The sequence below is a fragment of the Micromys minutus genome (assembly GCF_963924665.1).
Source record: "Micromys minutus genome assembly, chromosome: 15".
Classification (NCBI taxonomy): Eukaryota; Metazoa; Chordata; class Mammalia; order Rodentia; family Muridae; genus Micromys; species Micromys minutus.
In genome coordinates this window covers 47,228-62,714 of record NC_137984.1, presented here as the reverse complement: position 1 = coordinate 62,714, position 15,487 = coordinate 47,228, and the positions used below count along the sequence as shown (strand labels likewise).

General features: G+C 37.1%; 1 protein-coding gene and 2 pseudogenes across 3 annotated transcripts in view; 1 reads left to right on the top strand and 2 right to left on the bottom strand.

The window, feature by feature from the left end:
* Nucleotides 1–381: 381 nt before the first annotated feature.
* On the bottom strand, nt 382–1,012 carry LOC308430139 (high mobility group protein B1-like; annotated as a pseudogene). Its single transcript has one exon. The product of its transcript is annotated as a high mobility group protein B1-like (transcript).
* Nucleotides 1,013–2,008: 996 nt separating this feature from the next.
* The window catches only part of THEMIS (thymocyte selection associated), a gene marked incomplete at both ends in the record, with an annotated part of 51,927 nt that continues 38,448 nt past the window's right edge, over nt 2,009–15,487 (top strand). The window contains one exon of the mRNA XM_080929428.1: nt 2,009–2,156. Coding sequence (XP_080785554.1) covers nt 2,009–2,156 — 148 coding nt within the window. The remainder of the gene's footprint in view (nt 2,157–15,487) is intronic.
* Nucleotides 11,173–11,861, bottom strand: LOC308430106 (ribulose-phosphate 3-epimerase-like; annotated as a pseudogene). The gene is made up of 2 exons: nt 11,490–11,861; nt 11,173–11,384 (listed from the first exon to the last, which is right to left on the bottom strand). The product of its transcript is annotated as a ribulose-phosphate 3-epimerase-like (transcript).

The window sequence follows — 15,487 nt, the reverse complement described above, 5'->3', positions numbered from 1 at the left end:
ACAAAACAAACAAACAAACAAAAAACCAAAATAACCAAAAGAAAAAAAAACCGGAAAAAAAAAAAACCAAAAACAAACTACTGTCCCCATATATAACTAATTTGTGCTGTGCACCAACAAGAACCTGCTTTAAATTTCCATGCCAATTTACAACCCCCGGACTGTACCAGGCAAGGTTAGTGGCTATTGAAAATACCACCAGGACAGGGCTATCTAAAGACACATTCGGTAGTGTGTTAACTATACAAAAAAAGACACTGTACAGTTTAAAAACAAATCTTACACAGCCTTACATTTCAATTTTTTTTTAAAAGGAGTGAGTTGTGTACAGGGGGGTTAAATGCTTTATAGACAAGAAAAAAAAACTGTGCTAGAACCAACTTATTCATCATCATCATCTTCTTCTTCATCTTTGTCTTCCTCTTCCTCCTCTTCCTCATCCTCTTCATCTTCCTCCTCATCTTCTTCTTCCTTCTTTTTCTTGCTCTTTTCAACCTTGACCACCCCCCTTTTCGCTGCATCAGCTTTTCCTTTAGCTCTGTACGCAGCAATATCGTTTTTCTACTTCTCCTTCAGCTTGGCGGCCTTCTTCTCATAGGGCTGCTTGTTGTTCCACATCTCCCCTAGTTTCTTTGCGACATCACCAATGGATAAGCCAGGATGCTCACCTTTGATTTTTGGGCGGTACTCAGAACAGAACAAGAAGAAGGCCGAAAGAGGGCTCTTGGGTGCATTGGGGTCCTTCAACTTCTTTTTGGTCTCCCCTTTTGGGGGGGATGTAGGTTTTCATTTCTCTTTCATAACGAGCCTTGTGAGCTTTTGCCATATCTTCAAATTTCCCCTTTTCTTTAGCAGACATGGTCTTCCACCTCTCTGAGCACTTCTTGGAGAACTCTGAGAAATTGACAGAAGCATCTGGGTACTTCTTCTTGTGCTCCTCCCGGCAGGTTTGCACAAAGAATGCATATGAGGACATCTTGCCTTTCGGCTTCTTAGGATCTCCTTTGCCCATGTTTAGTTGATTTTCCGGCTCTCACTTGCCCCGGCACTGTCTCTATGGAGCTCAATGTACTGCCCCTATTTGATTCTTTGCAGTTGTGTAATGCTCCTAATTCTAGTTATAAGTTACTGTTGTGTGTGTGTGTGTGTGTGTGTGTGTGTGTGTGTGTGTGTGTATGTGTGTGTATGTGTGACACAATCATATTTCAGGAAAGATGCCATGAGCCACTCATCTCTTTGGTGGTCATAGTTTGATTGTTCCATTGACTGTTCTCCTTGTGTTGGGAGACACAGAAAGAAAATAAAGGAACAAAAGCCTTAATATTAGCATGTGTGATGAAAGGCTTATCAAAGAGACCAACATCCTGAACAGAAGTGATTCTTTTCTGTTTTGCTGGTTGGTTGTCACCTATTGCCTTAATGTTATTGAGTGTTTTCTCCAGCTTGTGAAAAAGACAGGTAAAAATGGGTAAAAAAACAAAACAAAACAAAACAAAATAAAATAAATCCCTTAAATTCACTTTCATGACAACAACCAAATCTGAAAAAAAAATTTAGGAAGCTGTTACTATGAAGACCTGGTATACAGACCACTCTTTCTTTGGGTCTTGGATTCCATTACAGCCTGGTTTGCACAACATAATCAAATTGCTGTTGATTTATATGGGCTAATTCTGTGACCTGGCAAAATATACCTAAAATTCTAGCAGGGAAGGGGTGACTGTAGCTTGACTTTGGATAAATGAGCTAAAGGTGAAAGGGAAACCATAAATACAACTAAGAAAAAACCAAACAAGATTGTTTATACTTTTCCTGGTTGTTAAAGTGAAAATCCAATGTGACTCTGGCACATGCTGTACATTTTGGAATAGTCAGGTTAAATTCTTGTTCAGCCAATGGAGGAGCTGAGTAAGAACAGTCTATATAAAACTTTCACATTTGTTTCATTCTTCGCTTTTGAACCTTTACAAAAAAAATTCTTTTCTTTTTTTCAGGTTCTATTTATGAGATGTGTGGCAATGAATGCTGTTTGTCAACAGGAGAAGTGATTAAAATCACAGGCCTCAAAATTAAAAAGATCATGGCCGAAATTTGTGAGGGTGATATTGGAGGCTCTGATTCTCTGAAGCCCTTTGAGCTGCCCATGAATTTTCCAGGTATAGTCTATTGCAACCACTTCACAGAATATTAGAACTTATTTATGATTGTAATAGTGAAAAAAAGAAAGATATGTAGCTTTCCAGCAGTTTCTCTGTTTTAAAAAATAAAAATCCCAGCCACTCGATTTTAGCACATGAAAATTAAGGAATCAGATGCTATGGTGAAAGCATCTCTGAGAGGCAGAGAAAGCACCCAGCTGACTTTCCTACTCCACCAGCATCCCGGAATGAGAAAGCTCTTTCCCCTCCTTCACACTGTCTTAAATACCTTCCAGCATAAAGTCTCTTTCTGTTTACTTGTGTTCACTCCCTGTCAGCTGGTTTCTGGCTCTGCCTCTTAATCTAGGGATGCCTTTATTTAGCTCTGGGATTAAAGGTGTGTGAAAGGACTGAACCACATTGTAAATCCTTGTTAGCAATAAACTGAAAGCTCTTGGGCTAGAGGTGTACACTAGGGCTAAGACACACCACGAGGATTTACTAGTTCACAATTGTGATCAAATACCCTGCAATATTTCTCTTGTTGTTGCTGCTGCTATTGTTTTGAGGCAGGTTCTCCTCAAGTAATCCAGACTGACCTTAAACTCAGTATTGTTTTGCCTGGACTACTGAGTGCTGGTATTACAAATTTGCAATGGTGCTAGCTTCCTGAACTAAGATGTGTGTTGTGTGGGTTGAAGAAGATAAAATTCTTATAGGTCAATCAATTCAATATAAAGGACAACCTGTTATGCAATTTCATTTTTCCTTTATTTAAGAAATAGTCATTTACTTAACAAATAACTATTTATAAGTATTTAATTTTTTTAAAGTTTGATTCTTTTAAATTGATACATAACAACATAAACACATTAATAAAGTAATGTAATACTTTTCATAATGAATGTATAAATAATATTTAAATTAATCTATATATCTTTATTTTATCAATTATTTAAATTTTCCTTATGGTGAAAGTTGTAAGAACCTATTAGTTTTTTCAAAATGTACAGTGGATAATTGTTAATGGCAGTTACTTTACTGTGCAATAACACCCCAGAATTGCTGTTCTCTAGAAGTGTATTTTGCCATGTGTATCTCTAGATGGTCTAATGAGAGTCAGGAAATCTTTTAACTTAACATGTTGATGCATGTATATGATTCCAGTACTTTGAGACAGGAAGATCATGACTTCAAGGACAACCTGGACTATATAACAGGGCCCTGCCCATATATCCCTCTCCAATAAAATAATAAAAATAAAATCAAACCAAATTTTCATGAGGTATATAAAGCTATTTAGCATCACGTAAACATATTTATTCTGTTATTTAAATAGTCACTTGCCTCTCTTGCTGAGGACATGATCTTACTGGTGTGGTTGCTCCTTTTTATCTAGGTAACTATAGCAAGCTTTCCAGCACTGTGCCTTGTAGGAACTGGTTTCCCTATACCCTACACACACACACACACACACACACACACACACACACACACACACACACACACACACATATATATATATATATATATATATATATTTAATGTTCTGACAGTGTGAGTACCACAGTATGTGTATCATTGGGTGATCATTAGATTTACTTGTTTTGTGCTTTAAGCTATGGGTTGTTAAACTTGCTCTAAACAGCCAGACAGTAAATTTTAAGGCATTGCAAAAAGACTGTTACCATAACTACTCAACAGCAATCATGTCACATGAAGGTCACTGCAGGTAACAAACCAATCAACCAATGACCATGGTTGGCCAATGGCTCAAAAAAACTTTATTTATAAAAATAAGTGGCTAGCAGGATTTGGCCAGTCAAGTCATTTATTGATGCATGATCCACATTACTAATTTCTAGTCTTCAAAGTTCTATCACCATATACATTGAGAATAAATTCCAAACCTGTCATTTAGATGAATAAGTAAGTAGTGAATTCACAGTCAGAAAAGCATTAAATATAATATGCTTCACGGAATGATTAACATATGTGTGGGCTATGTGAGAAGCTACATAGGATCAGTAGGTTATGTTTCAGAACAAGAATTTTGTAGTTCTACAACCAATCCTACAATGTTTTAGTTGTGTTACCTTGACAAGTTATTCTTTTTCACTGTATATAAAATTAAATATTAATACTGCTACTTGTCTGCTAGTGTCTTTGAGGAGGAAGATATTAAAACATAATTAAAGTGCTTGTTATGGCATCTGGAATATAGTAAAGTCTATAAAACAGTGATAACTTATATTAATTTATTAAGATTCTTATTGATAACATGGGGGTAGTCAGAAAATGCTTTTAAAGAATGTTATAACTGACCTGATGTTGGAGAGTAAAAATAAATTAGCTATATAAAAGAGTGATATAACTTCTTGCAAGCAGTCTAAATCTCTGTTCCTTTCAATCAAAAGCTTACCCATTCTTTTATATTCTTCCTGGTCTTTCATAACGTTGATTTCCAAGGTTGGCTGCACAGTGAACTAGTCTAGGGAGATTAGAAAGTCGTGATGCAGAAGGCATCCTGATTTATTTGGGTTAAGCCTGATCATAAGGTTTCCTCAAAGCTCCCAAGGTATACTAATATGAACTTCAGGTTAAGAGCCATGGCTTTATAGCAAGCATTACTTATTTTTTTAAACTTTATTTTAAAAAACAAAGATAAAAGAAAAAAAATTTAAACATTTTTGCATAAATGTATATAAATACATTTTTGTCCATCTGCCATAAGGACCTAGAGCCCCTAGGGGTTGAGAAACTGGTGATTGGGAGATCTGGGCAGCCAGGGAGCAGAGAGATCTCTGCGGAGTGCACACATGGAGTACACCCTGTGACCTGCCTGATACAGGGAACAGGAACAGAACTTTGGAAATTCTGTTTCCACCCGGTGAATCTGAGGCATAGAACAAGGCTGGGCCCATCTGCCACCTGGACCAGTGGAGATCCAGGGACACAGACCAGATACAAGGGAAAGGCGAGAACATATCACTGACAACAAAATGGCAAGAGGAAAGTGAAAGAGTATATCCCAAGGAAACCAAGACAACCTGGCAACACCAGAACCTAGCTCTCCCATAACAGCAAACATCAGAATTCCAAACAGTCCAGAAAAAGAAGACTCAGACCTGAAATCATACCTCAAGATGCTGACAGAGATACTTAAAAAAGAATGGGAGGAAAAGCAAAAAGATTCAGAAGCTTTTAAAGAGGAAACAAGAAAAACACTCAAAGAACTCAAATAACTAGAGGAAAACAGAACCAAAGAAATGAAGGAATAGAAGAAGAAAATTAAAACGGAAATTGACACAATAAAGAAAACACTAAAAGAGATAACCCTAGAGGCAGAACACCAAAAAAAGAAATAAGGAGTTACAGAAGCAAGCATTTCCAATAGCGTACAAGAGATCGAAGAGAGAATCTCGGGGGCAGAAGACAACATTGTAAACATAGACAAAACAGCCAGAGAAGATGCAAAAAACAAAAAGCTCCTAACCCGAAATGTCCAGGAAATCTAAGACACAATGAGAAGACTGAACCTAAGGATAATAGGAATAGAAGAGGGAGAAGAGTATCAACTAAGAGGTACAGTAAATATCTTCAACAAAATTGTAGAAGAAAACTTCCATACCCTCAAGAATGAGATGACCACAAGCATAAAAAAAGCCTTCAGAACTCCAAGTAGGTTGGACCAGAAAAGAAATACTTCCCGACACATAATAGTCAAAACACCAAGTACCCAAAGCAAAGAAAGAATACTAAAAGCAGTAAGGGGAAAAGGTCAGGTAACATATAAAGGCAGGCCAATCAGAATCACACCCGATTTCTCAACAGAGACTATGAAAGCTAGAAGAGCCTGGACAGACATCATGCACAGCCTAAGAGAGCACAGGTGCCAGCCCAAGCTGCTATACCCAGCAAAAGTATCAATCACCATAGACAAAGAGATGAAGATATTTCAAGACAAATCAAAATTTACACAATATCTGACCACAAACCCAGCACTACAACGAATTATAGGTGGAAAACCCAATACAATGAGGGAAAATACAGCCTAGTAAAAACAAGAAAACTCATAAACAAGAAAACTAAAAAAAGAAAAAGACACAGACACAACTTAACCCACAAAAGCAATAATGGCAGGAAACTGAAACAACTATTCCTTGATATCTATTAACATAAATGGACTCAACTCCCCAATAAAGAGACATAGGCTATCAGACTGGATACATAAACAAAATCCAGCCTTTTGCTGCATACAGCAAACTCATCTCAGAGACAAAGACAGACACTATCTCAGAGTAAAAGGGTGGGAAAAAACCATCCAAGCAAAGAGCCCCAAGAAGCAAGCTGGAGTGGCTATTCAAATATCGAATAAAGTAAATTTCCAACCAAAAGTTATCAAAAAAGATAAGGAAGGACACTTTTTACTCATTACAGGGGAAATCTGTCAGGAGGAACTCTCAATTCTTAACATATATGCTCCAAATAAAAAAGCACCCACATTCATAAAAGAAACCCTACTAAAGCTCAAAAAATACATTTCACCCCACACAATAATAGTGGGAGACTTTAATACCCCACTCTCACCAATGGACAGATCATGGAAACAGAAACTGAACAAGAACACTTCTAAACTAGCAGAGACTATGAACCAACTAAAATTAATAGATATATACAGAACATATCATCCTAAAGTAAAAGAATACACCTTCTTCTCAGCACCCCATGGCACCTTCTCGAAAATTGACCACATAATTGGACACAGAACGAGCCTCAATCGATATAAGAAGATTGAAATACTCCCATGCATCCTCTCAGGTCACCTCGGTCTATGGCTGGTCTTTAACAACAACAAAGACAACAAAAAGCATAAGTACACATGGAAATTATACAACGCTTGGTTAGAAGATAGCAGGGTCAAAGAAGAAATGATGAAAGAAATTAAGGACTTTCTAGAATTCAACAAAAACGAAAACACAACATACCCAAACCTATGGGATGCAATGAAAGCAGTACTGAGAGGAAAACTCATAGCCCTAAGTGCTTCAAAAAAGAAACAGGAGAGAGCTTACATCAGCAACCTAACAGCACAGCTAAAAGCCCTAGAACAAAAGTAAGCAGATATACCCAAGAAGAGTAGATATCAAGAAATAGTCAAAATTAGGGCAGAAATAGACCAAATAGAAACAAACAAAAAAAAAAAAAAAAAAAAACCATTGAAAAATCAACAAAACCAAGAGTTGTTTCTTTTAGAAAAGAACAAGATTGTAAAACCCCTAGCCAGACTAACTAGAGGGCAAAGAGAGAGTATACAAATTAACAAAATCAGAAAGCAAAGTGGAAACAACAACTGAAACTGAGGAAATTCAAGAAATCATCAGATCCTACTACAAAAACTTATACTCCACAAAATTGGAAAATCTGGAGGAAATGGACAAATTCCTAGACAGATACAAGATCCCAAATTTACACCAGGACCAAGTAAACCATTTAAATAACCCTGTAACACCTAAAGAAATAGAAAAAGTCATCAAAAGCCTCCCAACCAAAAAAAGCCCAGGTCCAGTCGGGTTCAGTGCAGAATTTTATCAGACATTTATTGTGGATATAACACCAATACTCTCTAAACTATTCCAAAAGATAGAATCAGATGGAATACTACCAAACTCATTTTTTGAGGCTACAAAAACCCTTGTACCTAAACTACACAAAGACCTTACAAGGAAAGAAAAATTCAGACTAATCTCACTTATGAATGTTGATGCAAATATACTCAACAAAATCCTTGCAAACCAAATCCAAGAACACATCAAAACGATCATTCATCATGACCAAGTAGGCTTCATTCCTGGGATGCAGGGATGGTTTAATATAAGGAAATCCATCAACGTAATCCACCATATAAACAAACTCAAAGAACAAAATCACATGGTCATCTCACTAGATGCTGAGAAAGCATTTGACAAAATTCAACACCCCTTCATGTTAAAAGTCCTGGAAACAACAGGAATCCAAGGTTATTGCTTTTGTGGGTTTAGTTGTGTCAGTGTCTTTTTTTCTTTTGTTTTTCTTGTTTAGTTTTCTTGTTTTCACTAGTTTGTATTTTCCCTCATCGTATTGGGTTTTCCACCTATAATTTGTTGTAGTGCTGGGTTTGTGGTCAGATATTGTGTAAATTTTGATTTGTCTTGAAATATCTTCATCTCTCCATCTATGGTGATTCATAGTTTTGCTGGGTTTAGCAGCCCTGGCAGGCACTTGTGCTCTCTTAGGGTGTGCATGATGTCTGTCCAGGCTCTTCTAGCTTTCATAGTCTCTGTTGAGAAATCGGGTGTGATTCTGATTGGTCTGCCTTTGTATGTTACCTGACCTTTTTCCCTTACTGCTTTTAGTATTCTTTCTTTGCTTTGGACACTTGGTGTTTTGACTATTATGTGTCGGGAGGTATTTCTTTTCTGGTCCAACCTATTTGGAGTTCTGAAGGCTTCTTTTATGCTCGTGGTCATCTCATTCTTGAGGGTAGGGAAGTTTTCTTCTACAATTTTGTTGAAGATATTTACTGTGCCTCTTAGTTGATACTCTTCTCCCTCTTCTATTCCTATTATCCTTAGGTTCGGTCTTCTCATTGTGTCCTGGATCTCCTGGACATTTTGGGTTAGGAGCTTTTTGTTTTTTGCATCTTCTCTGGCTGTTTTTTCTATGTTTACAATGTTGTCTTCTGCCCCCGAGTTTCTCTCTTCCCTCTCTTGTAATCTATTGGAAATGCTTGCTTCTGTGACTCCTGATTTCTTTTTTTGGTGTTCTTCCTCTAGGGTTATCTCTTTTAGTGTTTTCTTTATTGTGTCAATTTCCGTTTTAAATTCCCTCTTCCATTCCTTCACCTTTTTGGTTCTGTTTTCCTCTAGTTATTTGAGTTCTTTGAGTGTTTTTCTTGTTTCCTCTTTAAAAGCTTCTGAATCTTTTTGCTTTTCCTCCCGTTCTTGTTCAAGTATCTCTGTCAGCATCTTGAGGTATGATTTCAGGTCTGCGTCTTCTTTTTCTGGAGTGTTTGATATTCCAGTGTTTGCTGTTATGGGAGAGCTGGGTTCTGGTGTTGCCAGGTTTTCATGGTTTCCTTGGGATATACTCTTTCGCTTTCCTCTTGCCATTTTGTTGTCAGTGATATGTTCTTGCCTTTCCCTTGTATCTGTCTGGTCTGTGTCTCTGGATCTCCACTAGTCCAGATGGCAGATGGGCTGAGCCCTGTTCTTCGCCTCAGTGTCAGTGGGTGGGAACAGAAATTCCAATGTTGTGTTCCTGGTCCCTGGATTGGGCAGGGCAGGGGGGGTGCACTTTCTGTGTGCACTCCGCAGAGATCTCTCTGCTCCCTGGCTGCCTCGATCTCCTACTCTCCAGTTTTTAAACCTTTAGTGCTTGCTGGTTCGGGTGGCAGATGGGCAGGTCTCTGTTCTGCGCCCTGAAGTCGCAGTTGGGTGGAAAGGGAAGTTCCAAAGTTGTGTGGTCCTGGTCCCTGGATCGGGGAGGGCGTGGGGGGGGTGCGCTTTCTGTGTGCACTCCACAGAGATCTCTCTGCTCCCTGGCTGCCTCGATCTCCTACTCCTACATAGTTTTTTTATTAAAGTTATTTCTATATGCCTTGTTGTGTGGTTTGATTATATGCACAAACCTTTCAAAAGCTAAGATAATAACAAGTATCAATAAACTTTTATCTTACAGGGCAGGAAAAAGCCCAAGCAAGCTCTCTATTCCATCCCTATTTGTCAGTGTTCTCGTTTTATTACTGCTTATTTATGGATGATATTCAATCTGTATTATATCATCTCTATAGCTATCTGTCCATCCATCCATCCAGCCTTGGGGTCAGAACTTATACTTCCAGAGTATTCTTGCCTTTCTCTGACTCTGCTAGAGGATACAGTTACACTGAAAATAAGATAAGTAAAACCTTTTCTTTTTTCTAATCCACCTCAGGAGCTCTATTTGTAGTCAGAGCAGTAGTACACACCAGAAAACTGCTTTCTATGCACCAAGCTACAGTAGTTCTAAAAATTACAGTACAATTTTGCATTTAATATGATTATACCAAAGTGCTTAATAACTCACAAAGCAGACATGATGCATGCCATTCTGTGCTGAGCATGCTCTACAGTCTAGGTATAGGCCTTCCGAAACCATGCTATGCCTTTAATTCTCAAATGCACAATAGTTATGGTTCCATTCAACATATGAGTTTATAGTGAAAACAAGCTGGTGATTTTATTAATGAGCCAGAGTAGGTATTCTGTTCTATTGGTATTCATTTCAGTGGTGCTTCCAAGAGAAACTGTATAGTTCCTTTCTGCTCCCAGCTAGCACACAGTTCTACTTCATGCCCCTAAGAATGGTGGTTGAGTGAGAACCAAGGGCAGGAAGGAATTACAGAGTAGCCTGCTGTGACAAAGGAAGTACCTTGGTAAGTCTGCACTTGCACTTAGAAACCCTAGGCTTCATACATTATTTTTATAGTTTTTAATAAACCAAGTGTAAGATAAAAAGTAAAAGTAATTCAAATGTCAGACCATGACATGCCACCCCACCAAAGCTTCTAATTTTAGTCTCTTTCCGTTCATATTCTCAGGCATATAAACAAATCACAAATGACATGAAAGAAAATATGGATGTCATTTGCTTTAGGGATAAACCAAAGAATCAACAGATCATTCTTTGTAAAAATACAGAAAATATTTCTCATAGTAGCTAATTTTCTCTTTAGGCATTAAGACACATTTCTGTTATCTTAACAAGTCTTATTTTTACTCTTTACAAAAATCATCCTCCCTGTATAAACCTGAATATTTTTCATCATGCAAATTTCTAAATGGCATCTCTAAAAAGGTAGTTATTTCTAACCTCTTGAGCATCCTGAACAATTGATTTTAATCACTTAAATGCAACACCGCTTTGATTGCAATGTGATCGGTAGTCAATATTTCTCTTTCCCAGCAAAAAAAAAAAAAAGGGTTCATGAGCAGAAACTTGGCTCCTTGTGGCTTCATCGATCCAGAGAGCGTTTCTGAACCACTTCTGAGCAAACATTTCTTAGTAAGTTGATAACAGCTTTGGGGTCATCACTCCTCATAATGGCACTGCCAGACACAATCATGTTAGCTCTTGCCTCTGCACACTTCTGAACAGTGTCAGGACCTACTCCACCATCGACCTCTATATCCAAAGTTGGGAACTGGGTTCTCTCAACCAGTGAACCTTGAGCATCATATCTTCCATGAATTTCTATCCTCCAAACCCAGGTTCTATGGTCATTACCAAGGCCATATCTGTTTTATTAGCCCATGGGGCCAAATATTCAACTGTAGTTCCTGGTTTGAAAGCAAGGCCAACCTTCATTACATTCTCCTGGATGTCTTTAATCAAAGCCTCTGGCTTCTCAGTTGCTTCAAGATGAAATGTATATTGATTGGCACCTGCCACAGCCATTGGTTTTACCCACTGTTCTGGCCTAGACACCATCATGTGCATATCAAAGAAAGGGTCCTTGGCCTAGCTGCTTTCGGAGGCTTTCAACCACAGGGTGACCAAACGTGATGATGGGAACAAAATGCCCGTCCATTAGATCCAGGTGCAGGTAGTCGGCTCCCGAGTCCAGCATGCACAGGCACTTGCCCCCAGGTTGGCCAGGTCGCTGTTAAGGATGGACGGGCCAATCTTGCAGCCCGACACCATGGTGTGGGTTCCCTAGAACGAGTGAGCCCAGGAGAGCCCGGGTCAGCTGCAAATATTTTTTCTTAAATCTGTGATTTGTCTTATTTTCCTGATAGTGTTGTTTTTGGAGAAGTTTTTAAAAAGTCTAGCTTACAGTTTGTATCCTTTCTAGATTGAGTTTTACAACTGTACCTAATGTTCATTTTCAAATTCAGCACCTTAAGTAGTTACCTTGTATTTGGGGGTTTCCTGTTTTGTATTTTGAATTAATATTTAAAAGGGTGTAAGTTCTGTTTCTGTATTCACTTCTTGCATACAATGGTCTAGCATCTTTTGTTGCAAAGTGTTCCTTTATTGAGTTATGGTTTTTTTTTTGTTTTTTTAAATGGGTTATATTTCTATGGAATCATTCCTGCCCTATACATTGTATCACATTGTTCAGTCTTTTTATCTTCTCATTAGCATCACCTTTGCTACACTGTAGTTAACTTGTAATAAGTCTTGATGTCAGATAGCTCTTCTAAAGTTGTCATTCTAGTTTCAAAAGTTACCTATCCTGTGCTTCTTTGCCTCTTCATATTAATCATAAGTTTTCATTAATAGCCATCATAACCTTCCAGTATTTTGACTGCAATTATAATTAATTTACAAATCTAGGTGGGAGGAATTGAGTTTTAATTACAATAATGAAATTTTCTACCCACAAATGTAGAATATCACCCTATTAGTTTAGACAGTTTTTCTTTTTTCAGAATTTTATATTCTTCTTCATAGAGAAGTAATGCATATTTTGATATAGTTATAACTATTGCATTTAGAGATACATAATTTTTTTTACTATATTTTAATTTATTTATTGGGGATGGTGCACATGTGCTAAGTTGTGCATGTAGGGTTCAGAGGACAACTTGAGAGAGTCAGTTTGTCTGTTTTGTTATTTTTTTTTATACCATGTAGATCCCAAGAATCAAACAGAGACCATCTGGTTTGGTTATGGGTACCTTTATTTCCTAAACTATTTTGCCAGCCCATCATTTTGAAAATATTAATGACATTTTAGAACTTTCAATTACTGTTTGACTATTGCTTATGGAAAGGATATACTTAAAAAATAACCTATTGTACCTCCTCTACTTGTCCCCTTGTTTTCAGGGATGGTTTTATTCAATACTAACTAGGATTTGTTGTTGTTGTAGTTGATTCCTTAAGGCGTTCTACAGGAACAAATATGTCATTTGTGAAAAAAGACACTTTGAGCATCCTACCATTGGTGACCAGTGCAATTTTGAAAATAAGGTGAAAGAGGTTATGCTGACCTTTATTCCCATCTTAATAGCAAGCTCTTCATTGTGTTGGCAAGTTTCCTTATACTCTACTTGCTGAGGTTAGTGCTATTGTAGGTTTTTCTTTTTTTGTTTTTGTTTTTGTTTTTTGTACTCTATGGATATAATGTCAATGCTTTTCCTGAATCTATTAGTGTGATCATATGATTTTCTTTCTTTAGCTTTTATATGATAGATTAATTTTAAATGTCAAATCCATTTTAGTAAATAGGAAAAAATCACAATGATCATACAGTATTTCTTTCTACCAGCATAAGATTTAATTTGATGATATTTTCAGGAATTCTTACACTTACAGTAATGAAAATGTACTGAAAACTATATTGCTATATAATATTCTTCTTTTATTCTATTGGAATTAAGATGATGGTGGGATTACTCTAGATTAAATCAGAAAGTATCACCCCATTTTCATCTTTAGGGAATATTATAATATATTTCAAAATTTGTTTTTTGAATGTTTAGAACTTAGTGGTAAACCCCATCTGGGCCTGGAATTTTCTCATCTGGAGGTCATTAATTTTAATTCAATACCTTTGATAAATGTAGTCTATTGAGAGATCCTGTTCCTTCTTCAGTAAGTTTCAACACATTGTGTCTTGATGAGGTGACTATTTCAAGCAGGTTAACAAGAGAGTAATAATTTGTTTGTTCATAGGGAGCATTCACTAATACTAATACAGTGACACAGGATCTGCAGAGATCTGAGTCCATTTTGATTTGAGGTATTTCTGTCTACTTTATCTCTTTGTTTTTATTACTCCAGCCAAATAGTATTCTATTTTCTTAATCTTTTAAAGGTGCTAAAGAGGGGCTATTTTGTGTTACACATTGATACATGCACACATACACATGAGTAAAGACATGCACAGATGTGCCCATGCATATACACATGCATATACATGTCCACTCATGTACTCATATGCACATACACTTACACATGCATGTATACATACAAACATATGCAAATGTATGCACAGACATGCTCATGCACACACATACATACATTCACACATGCACACACATGCACATTCACACACACACACATATATGGAATAAATATTAGCATTTTCTTTGTGAGGCAGTTTTCTACTGACAACAGAGTTCCTTGATTTTTATCAGGGAGAGTATTTTCATTTCTTTTATGTTTGAAGCATAATCTCACTATTGTTGACTGAGGTCAATGGGTTGTTCTCTTTAAATTCTTTAGGAATTTCACTGCACTATTTTGGTTCATGGTTTTAGTAGATTCAGTGCCTATTTTGTCCTATCATGGATGTTTTCTTCTTTGATAAAAGAATTCTTTGATAAAATGTTTGTAGTATGCTGAGGTACAGTTTTTACCCTTTGCCTTGCTTAGTGTCCCTGAATCTCTTTACTGAATCTGCTGTTATATCTATCATCAATTTGGAAAAATTCTCCTTGTTAGTTTTTCATGTTTCTTTGTAATCTTTTTTCTTGACATTCCTTCCATAAATTGTTTGTATATTTTGTTTTTCATGGTCCTTGGGTATTCTGGGATTTTTAAGATGCATTGCTGTATTTCCTGCTTGTCTTTGTAGAAGATTTATGAGATTTTTTCCCCCTAGTTCTTACCAAATCTATTAGCCAGCCCAAGGCACTCTTGTTTTCAGAGTGATACAGATATGTGAACCTGATCCCAGCACTTATTTTGTTTCATCAAAGTGTGTATTTTTCTTTGAATATATATGCATTATAATTTTCTTCTTGCTAAGCAGCTATGAGTTACAGCTGCTGAGGCACACATACTGTGACAGGCAGTATATATGCTTATAATGGTGAGATGATCAGCTGTAGAATCAGGAAATATCTTCTGTAGGTCTTATTCTCAGGTCCAGCCTGAACCTTTGAACTATGACTTTTATGAGAGCCTTCCCTGACCTTAGGTAGGACAGAATGGCTACAGTGAATTGCTTTTGTGCAGATGGTTATCTTCTTTCTTTAAAGTAGAAGACTAGAAGAGTGGCGTTATCATCCTTGCCTTGGGCTAGGTAGCTTTGATAAAATTCCAATCGTTTATGTGTTGGTAAATTAGTTTTTCTTGTGGGCATTTTGGATTTCCTTAGAGAGGAATTTCATCTTCTTGTCTCCTGGGATTCTCCAACTTCATTGCTCATACAGAATTTCATTGGCATTTATATCTGCAAATACACAGCCATCACCTCTGCCCAGGCTTCTTTCCTGAATCACAGATGTGTACTTAATGTCAGACTATATTTCTCAGCTCACCCATGTCACAGACATTTAAGAAATCTAAACTTAGAAATAAAATAGACTTTTATA